Genomic DNA, 21,805 nt, shown 5'->3' with positions numbered 1-21,805 from the left:
CTGGGAACCTCAGAAAAGGATGGAAACACCACGGAAATGGACAGGAAACAGCAGGGGCAGCATGCATGGATGCCTCTGAGGCTGCTTAATCGCATCATCATGCCAAAATTATGGGCAACAGCATGGCCATGACAGAGTGACAGAATGAAGCTAGATAGCATGTAAAACATCCAATAATTGACCCTGACACTATAGGGGACTTCATGCAGAGGCAGCGGCAGCAGCGGCAGGCTAGAGAGTGGCATGGCGACATACCCTAAATGGACTCAGGCTTCAAACCAATGGGTGGCAGAGAGGAACCAAAGGAGGTGAGCAAGAAGCGCTCAAATAATATCGGTACATGATAAAAGTTTGCCAGTATATTTTGTGGATTACACAGCAGGGTGGCGACAAAGTTAACATGGAAGCCATGAAAACAACCCAAAATTCTGCCTGACACAGCTCGTTTGATAAGGGGACCATGTATGGAGGCAGTGAACTAGTAGTAGATTAAAGGTGCTGCAGTTAAAACTATGTTAGTTGGATCTTGGCATGGAGCTGGCGCTCCGCTGCCAGGCGAGCTTTCGCCAATCCAAGCCCCTGTCTCTAGGCTACTCCCCAAACAGCACTTCTAAGAACCTTTCGGATAAGATCAAGTGTAGTAGCGTTCTTATAAGTTTAGGATATGCCGGGTGAGGGGAATGTAAACAGATGCGCAAGAAGCGCATGATGCGCATGGAGCTGGCGCTCCGCTGCCAGGTGAGCTTTCGCCAATCCAAGCCCGTGTCTCTAGGCTACTCCCCAAACAGCACTTCTAAGAACCTTTTGTATAAGATCAAGTGTAGTAGCGTTCTTATAAGTTTGGGATATGGCGGGTGAGGGGAATGTAAACAGATGCGCAAGAAGCGCTGAAATAATATCGGTAAATGATAAAAGTTTGCCAGTATATTTTGTGGATTACACAGCAGGGTGGCGACAAAGTTAACAAGTTTGATGTGGAATGCCCTGTAATAGCTCTTGGGCGGTGTGCCTTTTATCGCCTAGGCTCAGCAGTTTGAGCACCGCCTGCTGTCGCTTAGCGACGGCACTGCTGCTGTGCCTAGAGCTACCGACTGATGGCGCCATGGCCACGGATGGTAATTCGGAGGAGGAGGAGGTGGAGGAGGGGTGGGAGGAGGAGGAGGTATACTAGGCCTTTGAGACCTGGACCGAGGTAGGCCCCGCAATTCTCTGCGTCGGCAGTATATGACCAGCCCCAGGGTCAGACTCGGTCCCAGCCTGCACCAAGTTAAGTGTAGTAGCGTTCTTATAAGTTTGGGATATGGCGGGTGAGGGGAATGTAAACAGATGCGCAAGAAGCGCATGATGCGCATGGAGCTGGCGCTCCGCTGCCAGGCGAGCTTTCGCCAATCCAAGCCCCTGTCTCTAGGCTACTCCCCAAACAGCACTTCTAAGAACCTTTTGTATAAGATCAAGGGTAGTAGCGTTCTTATAAGTTTAGGATATGGCGGGTGAGGGGAATGTAAACAGATGCGCAAGAAGCGCTGAAATAATATTGGTAAATGATAAAAGTTTGCCAGTATATTTTGTGGATAACACAGCAGGGTGGCGACAAAGTTAACAACTTTGATGTGGAATCCATGAAAACAACCCAAATTTCTGCCTGACACACCTCGTTTGATAAGGGGACGATGTATGGAGGCAGCTATATGGACGACTTTTGGAGGTAGCAATGGAGACAACGTGTGGAGGCTGCTATGGAGACAATTTAATTTGGATAGTGCCTGTATGTGGCAGTCCAAAAAAGTTTTCAAACCAGAGGAGCAGGTAGGTGGCCCTCCAGAAAAATTGAATAGATTGAGTGCCTGTATGTGGCAGTCCAAAAAACTTTTCAAACCAGAGGAGCAGGTAGGTGGCCCTCCAGTAAAATGGAATAGATTGAGTGCCTGTATGTGGCAGTCCAAAAAGTTTTCAAACCAGAGGAGCAGGTAGGTGGCCCTCCAGAAAAATGGAATAGATTGAGTGCCTGTATGTGGCAGTCCAAAAAAGTTTTCAAACCAGAGGAGCAGGTAGGTGGCCCTCCAGAAAAATTGAATAGATTGAGTGCCTGTATGTGGCAGTCCAAAAAACTTTTCAAACCAGAGGAGCAGGTAGGTGGCCCTCCAGTAAAATGGAATAGATTGAGTGCCTGTATGTGGCAGTCCAAAAAAGTTTTCAACCAGAGGAGCAGGTAGGTGGCCCTCCAGAAAAATGGAATAGATTGAGTGCCTGTATGTGGCAGTCCAAAAAAGTTTTCAACCCAGAGGAGCAGGTAGGTGGCCCTCCAGAAAAATGGAATACATTGAGTGCCTGTATGTGGCAGTCCAAAAAAGTTTTCAAACCAGAGGAGCAGGTAGGTGGCCCTCCAGAAAAATTTAATAGATTGAGTGCCTGTATGTGGCAGTCCAAAAAAGTTTTCAAACCAGAGGAGCAGGTAGGTGGCCCTCCAGAAAAATGGAATAGATTGAGTGCCTGTATGTGGCAGTCCAAAAAAGTTTTCAAACCAGAGGAGCAGGTAGGTGGCCCTCCAGAAAAATGGAATAGATTGAGTGCCTGTATGTGGCAGTCCAAAAAAGTTTTCAAACCAGAGGAGCAGGTAGGTGGCCCTCCAGAAAAATTTAATAGATTGAGTGCCTGTATGTGGCAGTCCAAAAAAGTTTTCAAACCAGAGGAGCAGGTAGGTGGCCCTCCAGTAAAATGGAATAGATTGAGTGCCTGTATGTGGCAGTCCAAAAAAGTTTTCAAACCAGAGGAGCAGGTAGGTGGCCCTCCAGAAAAATGGAATAGATTGAGTGCCTGTATGTGGCAGTCCAAAAAAGTTTTCAAACCAGAGGAGCAGGTAGGTGGCCCTCCAGAAAAATTGAATAGATTGAGTGCCTGTATGTGGCACTCCCAAAAATTGTTTAAAACAGAGGACCGGGTCGGTGGCCCTCCAGAAAAATTAAATGCATAAAGTACTATAGCTAGAGCCAGTGGGCCCTGTCAAAAAATAGCCAGTTTCCTCTGCTTTACTGTACAAAGAGGAGGAGAAGGAGGAAAATGAGGAGGAGGAGGAGTGGATAAATTATTCAGGTTGAGCTTCCTTCACCTGGTGGAGATTGGAAATTATGAGAAATCCAGGCTTTATTCATCTTAATAAGCGTCAGCCTGTCAACGCTGTCAGTCGACAGGCGTGTACGCTTATCGGTGATGATGCCACCAGCTGCACTGAAAACCCGCTCGGACAAGACGCTAGCGGCAGGGCAGGCAAGAACCTCCAAGGCGTACAGCGCCAGTTCATGCCACATGTCCAGCTTTGAAACCCAGTAGTTGTAGGGAGCTGTGTGATCATTTAGGATGATGGTATGGTCGGCTACGTACTCCCTCACCATCTTTCTGTAAAGATCAGCCCTACTCTGCCGAGACTGGGGACAGGTGACAGTGTCTTGCTGGGGTGACATAAAGCTGGCAAAAGCCTTGTAAAGCGTACCCTTGCCAGTGCTGGACAAGCTGCCTGCTCGCCTACTCTCCCTCGCTACTTGTCCCGCAGAACTACGCACTCTGCCGCTAGCGCTGTCAGAAGGGAAATACTGTTTCAGCTTGTGCACCAGGGCCTGCTGGTATTCATGCATTCTCATACTCCTTTCCTCTCCAGGGATGAGAGTGGAAAGATTTTGCTTGTACCGTGGGTCCAGGAGAGTGAACACCCAGTAATCGGTGCTGGAATAAATTCTTTGAACGCGAGGGTCACGGGATAGGCAGCCTAGCATGAAATCTGCCATATGCGCCAGAGTACCAACGCGTAAGAATTCACTCCCCTCACTGGCCTGACTGTCCATTTCCTCCTCCTCCAACTCCTCCAACTCCTCTTCTTCTGCCCATACACGCTCAACAGTGAAGGACTCAACAATGGTCCCCTCTTGTGTCTCGCCAACATTCTCCTCCTCTTCCTCCTCATCCACCTCCACCTCCTCCGATATGCGCTGAGAAACAGACCTAAGGGTGCTTTGGCTATCAACAAGGGAATCTTCTTCCCCCGTCTCTTGTGACGAGCACAAAGCTTCCGACTTCATGCTGATCAGAGAGTTTTTCAACAGGCCAAGCAGCGGGATGGTGAGGCTGATGATGGCGGCATCGCCACTGACCATCTGTGTTGACTCCTCAAAGTTACTCAGCACCTGACAGATATCAGACATCCACGTCCACTCCTCATTGTAGACTTGAGGAAGCTGACTGACCTGACTACCAGTTCTGGTGGAAGTTGACATCTGGCAGTCTACAATAGCTCGGCGCTGCTGGTAAACTCTGGATAACATGGTCAGTGTTGAATTCCACCTCGTGGGCACGTCGCACAACAGTCGGTGAGCGGGCAGTTGGAGGCGGCGCTGCGCTGCCCTGAGAGTGGCAGCATTTGTGCTGGACTTCCTGAAATGCGCACAGATGCGGCGCACCTTCGTGAGCAAATCAGACAGATTGGGGTATGTCTTGAGGAAACGCTGAACTATCAGATTTAACACATGGGCCAGGCATGGTACATGTGTCAGTCTGCCGAGTTGCAGAGCCGCCACCAGGTTACGGCCGTTGTCACACACAACCATGCCTGGCTTCAGGTTCAGCGGTGCCAGCCACAGATCAGTCTGCGCCGTGATGCCCTGTAATAGTTCTTGGGCGGTGTGCCTTTTATCGCCTAGGCTCAGCAGTTTGAGCACCGCCTGCTGTCGCTTAGCGACGGCACTGCTGCTGTGCCTAGAGCTACCGACTGATGGCGCCATGCCCACGGATGGTAGTTCGGAGGAGGAGGTGGAGGAGGGGTGGGAGGAGGAGGAGGCATAGTAGGCCTGAAACACCTGGACCGAGGTAGGCCCCGCAATCCTCGGCGTCGGCAGTATATGACCAGCCGCAGGGTCAGACTCGGTCCCAGCCTCCACCAAGTTAACCCAATGTGCCGTCAGCGATATATAGTGGCCCTGCCCGGCAGCACTCGTCCACGTGTCCGTGGTCAGGTGGACCTTGTCAGAAATGGCGTTGGTCAGGGCACGGATGATGTTGTCTGACACGTGCTGGTGCAGGGCTGGGACGGCACATCGGGAAAAGTAGTGGCGGCTGGGGACCGAATACCGAGGGGCGGCCGCCGCCATGAGGTTGCGAAAGGCCTTGGTCTCTACTAGCCTATAGGGCAGCATCTCCAGGCTAAGCAATCTGGAGATGTGGACATTAAGGGCTTGGGCGTGCGGGTGGGTTGCACTATATTTGCGTTTCCGCTCCAGCGTCTGGGGTATGGAGAGCTGAACGCTGGTGGATGCTGTGGAGGATCGTGGAGGCGACGATGGGGTTTTTGTGGCAGGGTCCTGGGCAGGGGGCTGACTATCAGCTGACACAGGGGAAGGAGCAGTGGTGTGCACGGCCGGAGGTGAACGGGCTTGTTGCCACTGAGTGGGGTGTTTAGCATTCATATGCCTGCGCATACTGGTGGTAGTTAAGCTAGTAGTGGTGGAACCCCTGCTGATCCTGGTTTGGCAAATGTTGCACACCACAGTCCGTCGGTCATCCGGTGTTTCCTTAAAGAACCTCCAGACTTCTGAAAATCTAGCCCTCGCCGCAGGAGCCCTCGCCACGGGAGCTTCACTAGTTGACACATTTGGCGCTGATGCACCAGGTCTTGCCCTGCCTCTCCGTCTGGCCCCACCACTGCCTCTTCCAACCTGTTCTGGTCGAGGACTCTCCTCCGTCTCAGAAGCACTGTGTTCACCCGGCCTATCAACCCAGCTTGGGTCTGTCACCTCATCATCCTCCGATCCCTCAGTCTGCTCCCCCCTCGGACTTCCTGCCCTGACAACAACTTCCCCACTGTCTGACAACCGTGTCTCCTCATCGTCGGACACCTCTTTACACACTTCTTCCACTACGTCAAGAAGGTCATCATCACCCACAGACTGCGACTGGTGGAAAACCTGGGCATCGGAAAATTGCTCAGCAGCAACCGGACAAGTGGTTTGTGACTGTGGGAAGGGTCCAGAAAACAGTTCCTCAGAGTATGCCGGTTCAAATGCCAAATTTTCCTGGGAGGGGGCAGACTGGGGGGGAGGAGGCTGAGGTGCAGGAGCTGGAGGAGTGCCGATTTCGGTGACATGGGTGGACTGCGTGGAAGACTGACTGGTGGACAAATTGCTTGAAGCATTGTCGGCAATCCACGACATCACCTGTTCGCACTGTTCTGGCCTCAACAGTGCTCTACCACGAGTCCCAGTAACTTCAGACATGAACCTAGGGAGTGTAGCTCTGCGGCGTTCCCCTGCTCCCTCATAAGCAGGTGGTGTCTCACCCCGCCCAGGACCACGGCCTCTGACCCCTGCAGTAGTTGGACGCCCACGTCCCCGCCCTCGTCCTCTACCCCTAGCCCTCGGGTTAAACATTTTGAAAATAAAAGTTATAACTTTAATTTTTTTTTAACTTTTATTTGTGTTTTTTTGTGTTTTTTAGTTTTTTTTTGTGTTTTTTAGTTTTTAAAACCAAACGATGCTATCCTATTGCTATGGCTATTTTCTAGCCAAGTATGAAAGCACACTGCTATGCCAGATGAGATGACGCTGAGTTATTAAAAAAATAAACGTAAAATAAAAAAGGAAATGGCAGACTGTGCCTAATTGAAATCCAACCCCTAATAAATTTTCCCACTTCGGTCTTTGCGATGGATATGTGCGTCACTAAGCGCAAAACACAGCGGTCGCAACTCTCACTACAAATTGCTCACAATTTGCTAGTAGATGCACTGCAGCAAGTACAGCCACCAGCAGATCAACCAGAAATCAAATATATATAACGCTACTGTAGGCGTAAGTAAGCCGTTTGGATTCTCCTATGGCTATTTTCTAGCCAAGTATGAAATCACACTGCTATGCCAGATGAGATGACGCTGAGTTATTAAAAAAATAAACGTAAAATAAAAAAGGAAATGGCAGACTGTGCCTAATTGAAATCAAACCCCTAATAAATTTTCCCACTTTGGTGTTTGAGGTGGATATGTGTGTCACTAAGAGCTAAACACAACGGTCGCAAGTCTCCCTGCAAATTCCTCACAATATGGTACTAGCTGCACTACTAGTGCCAGCAAGCCCAGCCACAAGCAAATAAAAAAAAAAAAAGTATAACGTTATTGTAGCCCTAAGAAGGGCTGTTGGGTTCTTGTAGAATCACTCCTGCCTAACAGTAAGCTAATAGAACACCCTAACGCTTTCCCTGACCAGCAGCAGCTCTCTCCCTAGCGGCATCCAGACACAGAATGATCCGAGCAGCGCGGCCAGCGGCTAGTCTATCCCAGGATCACCTGATCTGGCCAGCCAACCACTGCTATCTACGTGTAAGGGTACCACGTCATGCTGGGTGGAGTGCAGAGTCTCCTGGCTTGTGATTGGCTCTGTTTCTGGCCGCCAAAAAGCAAAACGGCGGGAGCTGCCATTTTCTCGAGCGGGCGAAGTATTCGTCCGAGCAACGAGCAGTTTCGAGTACGCTAATGCTCGAACGAGCATCAAGCTCGGACGAGTATGTTCGCTCATCTCTAATCATAAATCATTCTGCCCTGCTCTCTGCACTGAGATTTATGATACATCACTACCTTACATTTCCTCATCCCCTGCTAGAAATCATAACTAGAAGTAGCAGTAGATTAGTATACAGTCAAGTAAGGGAGGCTGTGGAGATATATACAGCTGCAATTGTTATTGTTCTCCTAATATATGTCTTTGTGGAGGAGATTTCCAGAGAATTTACTCCATCCCCATCACTGCAATCGGAGATAATATCACCAGAAGAAACTGGACCATCGTCCAGGTATGGTATCCGATCCACCATGGGTATCCACCATGACACGGATGGATGTGCTGCAAGCTCCCACTGAGCTCCACCCTTTAAAGTTTTGTAAAAGTGGTGTCAGGGGCACGGAAGTCACAAATTTGGTGTAAAGCCAACCCTGCACCTTAAATGGAACCAGTCAGCAGAAATTGACCTTATAAACCACTATCAGTATGTTGCCAAGCAGCTTCACACCTTCCAGATTGTGTTTCTTTCATGACCCAGTGTGGTGGAATCCTCCAGAAAATTCACTTTGAAGTGAGATGTAATTTGGCTGTATAAAGTCAAGGAGGTGGAGTGTTTTTAAATTAAAGTCAAGCTTTCTCTTCCTCAGAAAGCCCCTTCACTGTAATTGAAGGTCCTGCATCCAGAGACATCACTAACCAGATCTCCGGAAGTCAGATGCACAATGTCAATCACAGAGGAGGAGGTGTTCAGAGCTCATTGACTTCAGTGTTAAAGGGAACCTGTCATCAGAAATTGGCCTAATAAACCACTAGCAGTATGTTGTCAAGCAGCTGAGCAGCTTCTAGATCATGTTTCTTTCATGTCTCCGTGTGGTGGCCATGTCTCCATCCAGAAAACCAACTTTGAAGTTAGATATAAAATGGTTTTATAAAGTCAAGGAGGTGGAGAGTTTAACTCTGAAATCAAGCTTTTCCTGCATTAGAGCGCCCCCTTTGCTGTAATTGATTGCGCTGCGTCCAGGGACATCATTGACTAGATCTCCAGAAGTCTGGTGCCTTATGTCAATCAAAAGGTAGTAGGTGTTCAGAGGCAGGAAGAGCTTGACTTCAATGTTAAACTCTCCGCCTTCCTGACTTTATACATCTCACTTCAAAGTGGATTTTCTGGATGATGCCACCATGGGGGGTCATGAAAGAAACCTGGTCTAGAATGTGTTCAGCTGCTTGACAACATACTGGTAGTGGTTTACTAGGCCAGTTTCTGATGACAGGTTCCCTTTAAACTCTCCTTCTCCTTGAGATTATACAACCAATTTACATCTCACTTCAAAGTTGATTTTCTGGACGATGCCCCCACACTGGTCCATGAAAGAAACACAAACTATAAAGTGTTACACTGCTTCACAATATTCAGGTAGTGGTTTATTAGGCCTTTTGCAGATGACAGGTTCTCTTTAAATCATATATTTAAAGGCAGTAATTGGTGTAAAATGTATAATACATCTCCTCAATAATGGGGTACGATCTTCTACTAAATGCGGGTATGTCTGATCGGAGTGCGGTCAAAGGATCTACAGGTGGAAATACCCTTTAAGCTACAACAACTAAAATGTTTGTTTATACATCTCTGAAGTTGAATATACTTTCCCGTGTCATCCATCTACATGTGTATCCCCTCTAGGCTCTTATCTTGGACATTGTGATTTCGAATTTGATCTTTGTGATTGGAATCAGAATCTGACTGATAATTTTGACTGGAGCATGAAAGCTGGAAGCACCCCAACGGTCGGCACCGGACCAGTGACTGATCACACATTGCAGAACCCATCTGGGTTTTATATCTTCATAGAAGGATCATTTCCACATTTACCAGGACAGGTGGCTAAGCTTTCTGGACCAACAATAAGCAAATGGAGCAGAAACTGCACAGTAAGTTTAACCCCCGAGAGTTGAACTTCCAAAGGAAAATTAAATGATCATATAGAAATCGGTGACCTAGTGCAGCTCGGAAGACTTTCTCAAAGTTAAAGTCAAATGTTGAGAAAAGGTTTGAAAATTAGCTCTCCCCAATTGGTTGGGGGAACCAGTTTTCTCTCTTTGCCCTACTGTATAAAAGCATAGTTTATGACAAGTCACAAGCTTCATCATATCTGGCAGTAGATGCCCCTACAATGAAGATTTAGGTCAGAATGAAGATTTAATGCCACAAAATTGGCCTACATAATAAATCTGGTGAAAGTCCGGTAACCCATCCATGCCCTCTTCATAAAGTGACAAAAGTAAAAAAAATTGTCGACCCCAAACCCAGAAAAGTGTATAATGAGTTTTATATTTTGATATATTCACCCACAATGTCTCCGTAGAGCCACCTATACAGTATTTACTAAACCTTGGTGGTCGCTCCCTCTGGCTAGAATCATATATCGGTAGCCACTAAACCTGGTGATTGACCCTACAACAATCAGTTTATTTATACTATGGATGGAGTCAGAAGCAGACAGCCCCATCCTTTGGCTTTATCATCGGAGGGTATTGGGTTTTGAACACCCACCAATCATCTGTTAACAACATGTCCTTTGGATAGGTCATTAATAGTTTCAATACGTTAAAAGTCCTTCAAAAATCATCAAAGCTTTATCGATACTTTCAATACCATCAAGCATAACCCTGTAAACTTTGTCTTCTACATCATGTGGATGTCCTCTCTTCCACAGATCATCTTCCACTTTCACATGTACGGTGAGGGCATTGGATCATTGACTATATATCAGGTGACAGTCAGCGGTATCGGACACCTCCTCCTAAACTTGACTGGAGATCAGGGAAATTTCTGGCAGAGAAGAGAGCTCCCAGTCGATGATGTCGGAGAAGATTTCTATATCGTATTTGAAGGGAAAGTTGGCAAAGATCATAGAGGGGACATAGCTCTGGATGATATTGTCCTCTCCAATGAGTGTGTTCCATCTTATGTAACTTCCCCAGGTTCTCCAATGCACAGACCTGGTAAAAGTAAGTAGTTGTAACCAATTGGCATCACACTTGTGTCTGTTTGTCTTCCTCACTGTAGAATTATTGGTTGAGATGATGGGTCTTCATCTATATGCAACCTTACCTAATATGATGCTTGGAATCAGCTGACCATAAAATGGCCATAGTTGCTTTGTCTTACCCAAAATTGTTCACATTCTTCCCTCCAGATGGTTGTCCAATAGGATTTTTGCAATGTCAAAATAAAAAGTGCTACACGGTGGAACAATTGTGCAACTTTGTGGATGACTGTGGGGATAATACGGATGAAATACAATGTGGTACATCATGTACATTTGAAAACAGTATGTGCGGGTGGAAAAACTCCATGGCTGACAATTTTGGTTGGATTTTGGGAGGATATTCTTCTTGGTCTCAGAGACCTCCAATGGACCACACACTTGGAAATGAAGATGGTAAGATGGCAATTTACTACATATATTATTAAGATTGTTATGTAGGGAGATGTAGAGTAAATAAAAAAAAAAACGTGGGGACCTTAATGGATATTGGATATAGAGGATAATTGGAGCAACATTGTTTCGGACTGATTCAATTCAGAATCTGAACCAAAACTTTTGAAGAATTTGACAGAGGTTCTTCAAATCGAATTTTGGATGGTTGGCTAATCTCTAATGCTATGCTTATTAAAGGCGATCTACCAGCTCCCAAATCTCACGACAGAGTATTCCTGTTTGTTAGTGATTTGTCGTCTTACAGAAAAATGAAATATGAATTTTTAACGCAAATTAGCTTTTTGTACACCATGATGATGAGCCAAGCTTGCTTCTGCACCCTTTGTTCTCATCCGAACATTTGCCAACATTGCCCTATTAAACAAAAGATTAGAAAGACTGTAGAAGAAGCAAACCAGTAGGATCAGCACGAGAGCCACAAACCCGGAGTGAATCAATTTGCATAAAAATGAGTTTTCCAATAAAAATTACAGATTGGGAGCTTATAAAGGGTCATAATTTTACATGTGGGAATATTTAGGAGCTGACAGACTCCATTCAAACTGCCAATGGCCAAAGCTTGACTCCCTTATACGTTGTATTCTTTACAATTTCTTTTGCCAGGATGATACGGTAATAATACTAAATTTAGCAAAACATTTTTTGTACATTTTACCTGACAGTCTTGTTGCTAAGACGACTTTACTTATCAAGAAAAAGCTTTTTCAAATATATCAGCAAGCATCACATTACTAGCAACTAGTGTTCCTTAGAATTTACCAATCATGGGGCAGAGAATGAGCAAATAGTCTTGGCAAAGCCTACGTCATAATTTGATTTATATTATTTACTTGGTGCTCTACATTAAGAGATACACTAAGGGGTTCACACACATTGCATTAAAACAAGAAATTATAAACATAAAAGATATAAAACTTGGCGGAATTGGCACAAGTGGAAGGAGGTCCATGCCCATGAAGCCTCACAATCTATATGGGAGGGAAGGTGGAGACAATATATGAGGGAGCAGATCTGTGCAGTTATTGTGTGTTGTAGATCCTAAAATAGTGGGGTTTCAGGTTATGTCTGGAGATTTGGAAGGTGGGGGTTGGCCTGACACATTTTGGTAGAAAGTTCCAGAGTATGGGGGGGGGGGGGGTGGACAGGAGAAATCCTGGAGACAGTTGTAAGAGCGCATAGTAGGGGAGTGAAGCAGAAGGTCTTGTGAGGATCAGAGATTACATATGGGATGGTATTTGGTAATTAGGTCTGAGATATATGGAAGAGAAAGGTTGTAGACTGTTTTGTAAGTCATGCTTAATGCTGTGGGTTCCCGATGAAGAGACTGGCAGAGAGAAGAGGCGGATAAGAAAAGTAGAGGAAGACGGATTAGACCATCAAGAGGGGATATTTTTTGCAATGTAAAAAGAAGCAGTTGAAGTTTGCTTTCCATGCTTTAATGATGTATAGACGACTATGGCGACCCGGCATGCTCTTTCTTTCCTTGTGTGTATAGGCATGCTGCACTGTTTCCTATGGAGAGGGCAGTGGTGAACTGCGCTGCTGTATATTTGCCTGGGTACGTCCGTGCAAGCCTAGGTATGTGAATGTGGTCAAAAATCTAAAGGCCTGTATGTATCATTCTTGGTGTTCCATGCTTCATGCTTGGGTTACATGTTACAAAACTGTTGATATGCTGAAGCCCATGATAAAATTATTGGGTAACCACACCTAGACAGATTGAGTAGCACATATTCATGTTTTTTATAAAAGCTGATCATCTTCTGACACATATCGGGATTTGTCCAGCAAAGAGGAAAAATAAGGAGGTCGCATGTCAAGACATGTGTGAGCCCTGCCCTTATCACAAACTCTGTGCCTGCCTACTTGCCACAGATAACAACTTGGCAGTAGTCCTTACCCTGAGAATTAGACAAAAATCGAGGTCAGGTAAACCAAGTCAAAACCAAGATGGCGGCGAGATACAAAATTATAAGGCAGCAAAATATTCAAAAGGTACAGGCAAAGGTCAGAATCACAGCAAAAGCACAGTAGAGTATATGGAAGTACTAAAAACCAGAAGACTTGCTTAGCAGCACCTGCAGAAGAGAGGAAGTGGAATATTTCCAGTGACTGGACAGCCCAATCCTCCAGCACTGTCATAGGACCATGTATACACCCAATCCCAGCTGAGAGAGGCGACTGCATAGAATCAATCAGCCCTCTGCAGGGCATATACCTGCGTGTGGTGCTCAGTCAGGAAAACTAGAACCTGCAGTATTTCTGACTATTTAACTATTTCCACGCTCTGCCATTTATAAAAATGAAAACAATGGTATCTCGGCAATGTAAAATTACGATGACGTAGGTAAAGCTAGAACATAAATCAACAAGCTCCTGGTCATATCCAATGACAGGCCAAGGACATCTACAGTACACAAGAGAGTAAACACATCTCCAACATCCTCAATGAACAATACGTAATGTAAAGTGCATAGAGATACATATTCCTTTCATGTAGCGCTGCACAAATTACAGTAATTGGGAGCAATTGACATTCTAGAGGGGAAGTGTAGGAATTCGGGTTAATGCTTCCCATGTCTTAGCCTTGTGTAAACCAGCTGTTATTAAAGTTGACCTATCACCTGCACACAGGAGGGGGATTCATATTATTGACTTATCGGGTTTGTCAGGAACCTTTGAAGCACTTACTGACTAATATGTATTGGATCTCATTTATATTCATGAGGTTCAGGTTGTCAATGAATTGTTATTTAGGCGGCTATAAAATGTCTCCATAGGGACTAATTGTATCAGTCTCTAAATAAGGGGAAAATGTTGCATTGTAAATATGGTGCTTGGAAAATGTTCTATTTTTGCCAACAGAGGTACATTCCGTGCTATGAATACTTTCTAATATGTGTCCTTCATAATACGGGAGGCATTCGGGTTTGTTTCAATTTAGGACATTCCATCTCTAGAAGAACATGCTTCATCCTTCTCTATCTACACTATCCTGGTTTATTAAGCACTTGTCCACCCAATGCATGCCACTCTTAATCTTTCTCATAGAAGATCCTGGGTGGCAGATCCACCATTAGAGGCTGCTCAAGTGTAAAGGTTCCTTGTGTTCTAGTGTCCTACAAGGGTCTCTGACTCCCTGACTTCTTCGTGCCAATTGCTTTCCCTGTTTTGAACTTTAACTAGTGTCAAGACTGATGACTCCATCTAAGAATCTTATTACTGTGCTCCTCTTCTTCTAAGATGACCCTGGCTGTTTCCAACTACATACAGCTGGCCATGGACTACAGCCAACCTCAATGCCCAACAGAGTACTCTGTCTATAGTAGACTTTGTCTCCTGGATATCTCATGCTTTATAAAGACATATGACGTACCTGGGTCAGCTGTCACCTGTAATGACAGTTTGGTAGACATCGCCCTTGTAAGTATCCCAAAACCAATCGGGTAAGGTGGCACAGTGGATGCCAAAGAAGTCTGATAAAATGTCCTTCATGGCAGATGACCACCCTGGCACCAAGACCTGAGTATGACTAACCCCCTTTACCCTACAAATCCAATGAAACTGGTCTTCAAAGCATGAGTCCTTCAAAAGTAAACACAGAAAGTTGCAACAACAACTGGAAACATTCCCTTTGATGTACAACTATCTGATATGTTGTCCATGGAGATAAAGGCGCTGGATCCAATTGCCATGAACACACATGAGAATCTATGGAGCATCTCATTGATAATTTTTTTAACCTTATGAAATATTGCAAATGTGTTGGTGACTATCAATATCTGGGACAATTCAGGTCTTCATTAGTCTACTACACAACCACCTTCCCATTGCAATATCCTGGCCTAGATCAAACATGGCGTATTTCAAGATGGCAGCCATGTTCCAGATTTCTGGAATAAAAGGGTGTCTTTTGACCCTGTTCACAATTCTGGTTTGCTCAAATTTTTGAGTCAGCTATTGCTACCTAGACATGCAATAAGGGATAAGTGCTCATTATAGGATTTGTTCTTCCCAAATACTATATTTTACTATAGATGCACGGTGTATGTCTCTCCACTATGAAATTTATGTGCCGTCAGGTAGCGCCTCAGTACATCACAGAAAACATCCATCATATGGAATCTGATGTACTGATGTGCACAGAAGCAGTCTTATATTTGCCATTTGATCATCTCTGATACTCCAGTCACATTCAAAGAAGCAGTCTTATACCCGCCATTAGATCATCTCTGATACTCCAGACACATTCAGAGCAGCAGTCTTACATCTGCCATTAGATCATTTTTCATACTCAAGTCACATTCAGAGCAGCAGTCTTATATCTGCCACTAGATCATTTCTGATACTCCAGTCACACCCAGGGCAGCAGTCTTATACCTGCCATTAGATTATTTTTTATACTCAAGTCACATTCACTGCAGCAATCTTATATCTGCCATTAAATCATCTTTGATACTCCAGTCATATTCAGAGGCACAGTCTTATATCTACCACTAGATCATTTCTTATACTCCAGTCACACCCAGGGCTCCAGTCTCATATCTGTGTGTACTTATTGAATTCTCTCCCTCAATCCCTTTCTGTAAGGGATGAGAAAAGACAGTGACTATTTCTTCCAAGTTTGGTAATTCATGAATAGTATACCAGAACTACAGTGAGGAGTGGCACAGGGGCAGAGCAGTGGGAGAGGGGGAGCTAACAGCACCTACGGGTGTCAGACACAGAGATGTAGAAGAATGTGTAAAGCAACAACCCTCCATTCTGCCGGACAGAGGACACATTTTTGAAATAATTTGGGAGTTGGGAGGCTGACGTGTGGACACATGACGGAATACACATCACACCACTACAGGGCCCACCTTATAATGACCCCAATTGCTTTAGTGCCCCTGCAGAAAAAATAGCCCACCTACAGGTCCAGGGGAAGGTAGTGTGAACAGGAGCAGAGAACATTTCTGTCTTTGATTTGTGATTTTTATGTGCAAAATATTTTTTATTAACCCTTTCTAATTTGTCTTAGCTAAGAGCAGTGATTTACTATCAGCTAGTTCTTACACTGGAAGCCTCCACAGGTTTATTATTGGTCCATAGACTCCTACTGGTGCCATATTCTGGAGCGGTAGTATAATTGTACAGTATATATTATATTAAATACATTATTATCCATAAGGCTTAATACAATAATTCTATTTTCCTCCATATAAAGGTCACTATCTGTACCTGGAGACGTCTTACGTTGGATTACGTGGTGAAAAAGCTCATTTGAAAAGTTCTAAGTGGAAGGAGTCCGGGAGAGATTGTATGCTAAGGTTCTGGTACTACATGTCATCGAAAGCTACCGGACAAATACATGTTTTTCTAAAAGTAAGACTTTAATATCACAGCCTGAATTGATTGGTTAATTGTATTTCTGAGACATGTACAGCGCCTTAGGGGATGTCCCCAATTACCGCCGGGCTCTCACTATGGGATCGTATACTACAGCGGGATTTCTGTTCACTTTTGGGCAAATATTTGATTTGCAGAACACAGTAAATGTATCAGACCCAGCTGTGCGTTTACCCTCATGAATAGGGATGCGAGGACTAGCGACAAGTAGTTATGAAAACTCCATGTAAAGTCAGAGCTGTGCCTGCTGGGTGTTTAAACATGCACAAAAAAGATGCTTAAGGCCATGATCCAAAGCATCAAGCGATATGTCACCGACTCGTCCAAATGTTGACAATATTTCAGCGTGTTGTATTGTGTTTGTATCCTTGGTGTATATGTACTGCAGAGGGGACATGATATATTCATTGCAACAAGTATTTGTGATGTCTTCATTCAAAAATAGAGATGAGCGAACATACTCGTCCGAGCTTGATGCTCATTCGAGCATTAGCGTACTCGTAACTGCTCGTTGCTCGGACGAATACTTCGCCCGCTCGAGAAAATGGCAGCTCCCGCCGTTTTGCTTTTTGGCGGCCAGAAACAGAGCCAATCACAAGCCAGGAGACTCTGCACTCCACCCAGCATGACGTGGTACCCTTACACATCGATAGCAGTGGTTGGCTGGCCAGATTAGGTGACCCTGGGATAGACTAGCCGCTGCCGGCGCTGCTCGGATCATTATGTGTCTGGATGCCGCTAGGGAGAGAGCTGCTGCTGCTCAGGGAAAGCATTAGGGTGTTCTATTAGCTTACTGTTAAGCAGGAGTGATTCTACAAGAACCCAACAGCCCTTCTTAGGGCTACAATAACGTTATACTTTTTTTTTTTTTTATTTGCAGCTAGTACCATATTGTGAGGAATTAGCAGGGGGACTTGCTACCGTTGTGTTTAGCTCTTAGTGACACACATATCCACCTCAAACACCAAAGTGGGAAAATTTATTAGAGGTTTGATTTCAATTAGGCACAGTCTGCCATTTACTTTTTATTTTACGTTTATTTTTTCATAACTCAGCGTCATCTCATCTGGCATAGTAGTGTGCTGTAATACTTGGCTAGAAAATAGCCAAAGGAGAATCCAAACGGCTTACTTACGCCTACAGTAGCGTTATATATATTTTATTTCTGGTTGATCTGCTGGTGGCTGTACTTGCTGTAGTGCATCTACTACCAAATTGTGAGGAATTTGTAGTGAGACTTGCGACCGTTGTGTTTAGCGCTTAGTGACGCACATATCCATCGCAAAGACCGAAGTGGGAAAATTTATTAGGGGTTGGATTTCAATTAGGCACAGTCTGCCAGTTTCTTTTTATTTTACGTTTATTTTTTCATAACTCAGCGTCATCTCATCTGGCATAGTAGTGTGCTTTCATACTTGGCTAGAAAATAGCCATAGCAAAAAGATAGCATCGTTTGGTTTTAAAAACTAAAAAACACAAAAAAAAAAAAAACACAAAAAAAAGTAAAAAAAAAATTAAAGTTATAACTTTCATTTTCAAAATGTTTAACCCGAGGGCTAGGGGTAGAGGACGAGGGTGGGGACGTGGGCGTCCAACTACTGCAGGGGTCAGAGGCCGTGGTCCTGGGCGGGGTGAGACACCACCTGCTGATGAGGGAGCAGGGGAACGCCGCAGAGCTACACTCCCTAGGTTCATGTCTGAAGTTACTGGGACTCGTGGTAGAGCACTGTTGAGGCCAGAACAGTGCGAACAGGTGATGTCGTGGATTGCCGACAATGCTTCGAGCAATTTGTCCACCAGTCAGTCTTCCACGCAGTCCACCCATGTCACCGAAATCGGCACTCCTCCAGCTCCTGCACCTCAGCCTCCTCCCCCCCAGTCTGCCCCCTCCCAGGAAAATTTGGCATTTGAACCGGCATACTCTGAGGAACTGTTTTCTGGACCCTTCCCACAGTCACAAACCACTTGTCCGGTTAATGCTGAGCAATTTTCCGATGCCCAGGTTTTCCACCAGTCGCAGTCTGTGGGTGTTGATGACCTTCTTGGCGTAGTGGAAGAAGTGTGTAAAGAGGTGTCCGACGATGATGAGACATGGTTGTCAGACAGTGGTGAAGTTGTTGTCAGGGCAGGAAGTCCGAGGGGGGAGCAGACTGAGGGATCGGAGGATGATGAGGTGACAGACCCAAGCTGGGTTGAGAGGCCGGGTGAACACAGTGCTTCTGAGACGGAGGAGAGTCCTCGACCAGAACAGGTTGGAAGAGGCAGTGGTGGGGCCAAACGGAGAGGCAGGGCCAGAGCAGGTGCATCAGCGCCAAATGTGTCACGTAGTGAAGCTCCCGTGGCGAGGGCTCCCGCGGCGAGGGCTAGATTTTCAGAAGTCTGGAGGTTCTTTAAGGAAACACCGGATGACTGACGGACTGTGGTGTGCAACCTTTGCCAAACCAGGATCAGCAGGGGTTCCACCACTACTAGCTTAACTACCACCAGTATGCGCAGGCATATTAATGCTAAACACCCCACTCAGTGGCACCAAGCCCGTTCACCTCCGGCCGTGCACACCACTGCTCCTTCCCCTGTGTCAGCTGATAGTCAGCCCCCTGCCCAGGACCCTGGCACAAAAACCCCATCGCCGCCTCCACGATCCTCCACAGCATCCACCAGCGTTCAGCTCTCCATACCCCAGACGCTGGAGCGGAAACGGAAATATAGTGCAACCCACCCGCACGCCCAAGCCCTTAATGTCCACATCTCCAGATTGCTTAGCCTGGAGATGCTGCCCTATAGGCTAGTAGAGACCGGGGCCTTTCGCAACCTCATGGCGGCGGCCGCCCCTCGGTATTCGGTCCCCAGCCGCCACTACTTTTCCCGATGTGCCGTCCCGGCCCTGCACCAGCACGTGTCAGACAACATCATCCGTGCCCTGACCAACGCCGTTTCTGACAAGGTCCACCTGACCACGGACACGTGGACGAGTGCTGCCGGGCAGGGCCACTATATATCGCTGACGGCACATTGGGTTAACTTGGTGGAGGCTGGGACCGAGTCTGACCCTGCGGCTGGTCATATACTGCCGACGCCGAGGATTGCGGGGCCTACCTCGGGCCAGGTCTTTCAGGCCTACTATGCCTCCTCCTCCTCCCAACCCTCCTCCACCTCCTCCTCCGAACTACCATCCGTGGGCATGGCGCCATCAGTCGGTAGCTCTAGGCACAGCAGCAGTGCCGTCGCTAAGCGACAGCAGGCGGTGCTCAATCTGCTGAGCCTAGGCGATAAAAGGCACACCGCCCAAGAACTATTACAGGGCATCACGGCGCAGACTGATCTGTGGCTGGCACCGCTGAACCTGAAGCCAGGCATGGTTGTGTGTGACAACGGCCGTAACCTGGTGGCGGCTCTGCAACTCGGCAGACTGACACATGTGCCATGCCTGGCCCATGTGTTAAATCTGATAGTTCAGCGTTTCCTCAAGACATACCCCAATCTGTCTGATTTGCTCACGAAGGCCTCCAACTGCCCGCTCACCGACTGTTGTGCGACGTGCCCACGAGGTGGAATTCAACATTAACCATGTTATCCAGAGTTTACCAGCAGCGCAGAGCGATTGTAGACTGCCAGATGTCAACTTCCACCAGAACTGGTAGTCAGGTCAGTCAGCTTCCTCAAGTCTACAATGAGGAGTGGACGTGGATGTCTGATATCTGTCAGGTGCTGAGTAACTTTGAGGAGTCAACACAGATGGTCAGTGGCGATGCCGCCATCATCAGCCTCACCATCCCGCTGCTTGGCCTGTTTAAAAACTCTCTGGTCAGCATGAAGTCGGAAGCTTTGCGCTCCTCACAAGAGACGGGGGAAGAAGATTCCCTTGTTGATAGCCAAAGCACCCTTAGGTCTGTTTCTCAGCGCATATCGGAGGAGGTGGAGGTGGAGGAGGATGAGGAGGAAGAGGGGACCATTGTTGAGTCCTTCACTGTTGAGCGTGTATGGGCAGAAGAAGAGGAATTGGAGGAGTTGGAGGAGGAGGAAATGGACAGTCAGGCCAGTGAGGGGAGCGAATTCTTACGCGTTGGTACTCTGGCGCATATGGCAGATTTCATGCTAGGCTGCCTATCCCGTGACCCTCGCGTTCAAAGAATTTATTCCAGCACCGATTACTGGGTGTTCACTCTCCTGGACCCACGGTACAAGCAAAATCTTTCCACTCTCATCCCTGGAGAGGAAAGGAGTGTGAGAATGCATGAATACCAGCAGGCCCTGGTGCACAAGCTGAAACAGTATTTCCCTTCTGACAGCGCTAGCGGCAGAGTGCGTAGTTCTGCGGGACAAGTAGCGAGGGAGAGTAGGCGAGCAGGCAGCTTGTCCAGCACTGGCAAGGGTACGCTTTACAAGGCTTTTGCCAGCTTTATGTCACCCCAGCAAGACACTGTCACCTGTCCCCAGTCTCGGCAGAGTAGGGCTGATCTTTACAGAAAGATGGTGAGGGAGTACGTAGCTGACCATACCATCGTCCTAAATGATCACACAGCTCCCTACAACTACTGGGTTTCAAAGCTGGACATGTGGCACGAACTGGCGCTGTACGCCTTGGAGGTTCTTGCCTGCCCTGCCGCTAGCGTCTTGTCCGAGCGGGTTTTCAGTGCAGCTGGTGGCATCATCACCGATAAGCGTACACGCCTGTCGACTGACAGCGCTGACAGGCTGACGCTTATTAAGATGAATAAAGCCTGGATTTCTCATAATTTCCAATCTCCACCAGGTGAAGGAAGCTCAACCTGAATAATTTATGCACTCCTCCTCCTCCTCATTTTCCTCCTTCTCCTCCTCTTTGTACACTAAAGCAGAGGAAACTGGCTATTTTTTGACAGGGCCCACTGGCTCTAGCTATAGTACTTTATGCATTTAATTTTTCTGGAGGGCCACCTACCCGGTCCTCTGTTTTAAACAATTTTTGGGAGTGCCACATACAGGCACTCAATCTATTCAATTTTTCTGGAGGGCCACCTACCTGCTCCTCTGGTTTGAAAACTTTTTTGGACTGCCACATACAGGCACTCAATCTATTTCATTTTTCTGGAGGGCCACCTACCTGCTCCTCTGGTTTGAAAACTTTTTTGGACTGCCACATACAGGCACTCAATCTATTTCATTTTTCTGGAGGGCCACCTACCTGCTCCTCTGGTTTGAAAACTTTTTTGGACTGCCACATACAGGCACTCAATCTATTTCATTTTTCTGGAGGGCCACCTACCTGCTCCTCTGGTTTGAAAACTTTTTTGGACTGCCACATACAGGCACTCAATCTATTTCATTTTTCTGGAGGGCCACCTACCTGCTCCTCTGGTTTGAAAACTTTTTTGGACTGCCACATACAGGCACTATCCA

At 46.5% G+C, this 21,805-nt stretch overlaps 1 protein-coding gene across 1 annotated transcript in view; it reads left to right on the top strand.

Annotated features, from left to right (window-relative positions):
* Nucleotides 1–21,805, top strand: part of MALRD1 (MAM and LDL receptor class A domain containing 1) — a 235,355-nt gene that overhangs the window by 100,634 nt on the left and 112,916 nt on the right. The window contains exons 22-25 of the mRNA XM_072154795.1: nucleotides 9,214–9,461; nucleotides 10,247–10,541; nucleotides 10,730–10,975; nucleotides 16,245–16,402. Of these exons, the coding sequence (XP_072010896.1) occupies nucleotides 9,214–9,461; nucleotides 10,247–10,541; nucleotides 10,730–10,975; nucleotides 16,245–16,402 (947 nt within the window). The remainder of the gene's footprint in view (nucleotides 1–9,213; nucleotides 9,462–10,246; nucleotides 10,542–10,729; nucleotides 10,976–16,244; nucleotides 16,403–21,805) is intronic.

Source organism: Engystomops pustulosus, chromosome 5, assembly GCF_040894005.1.
Source record: "Engystomops pustulosus chromosome 5, aEngPut4.maternal, whole genome shotgun sequence".
In the NCBI taxonomy this organism is placed as follows: Eukaryota; Metazoa; Chordata; class Amphibia; order Anura; family Leptodactylidae; genus Engystomops; species Engystomops pustulosus.
Note: the sequence above shows the minus strand (reverse complement) of the source record. Positions and strands in the feature narration are given on the sequence as shown.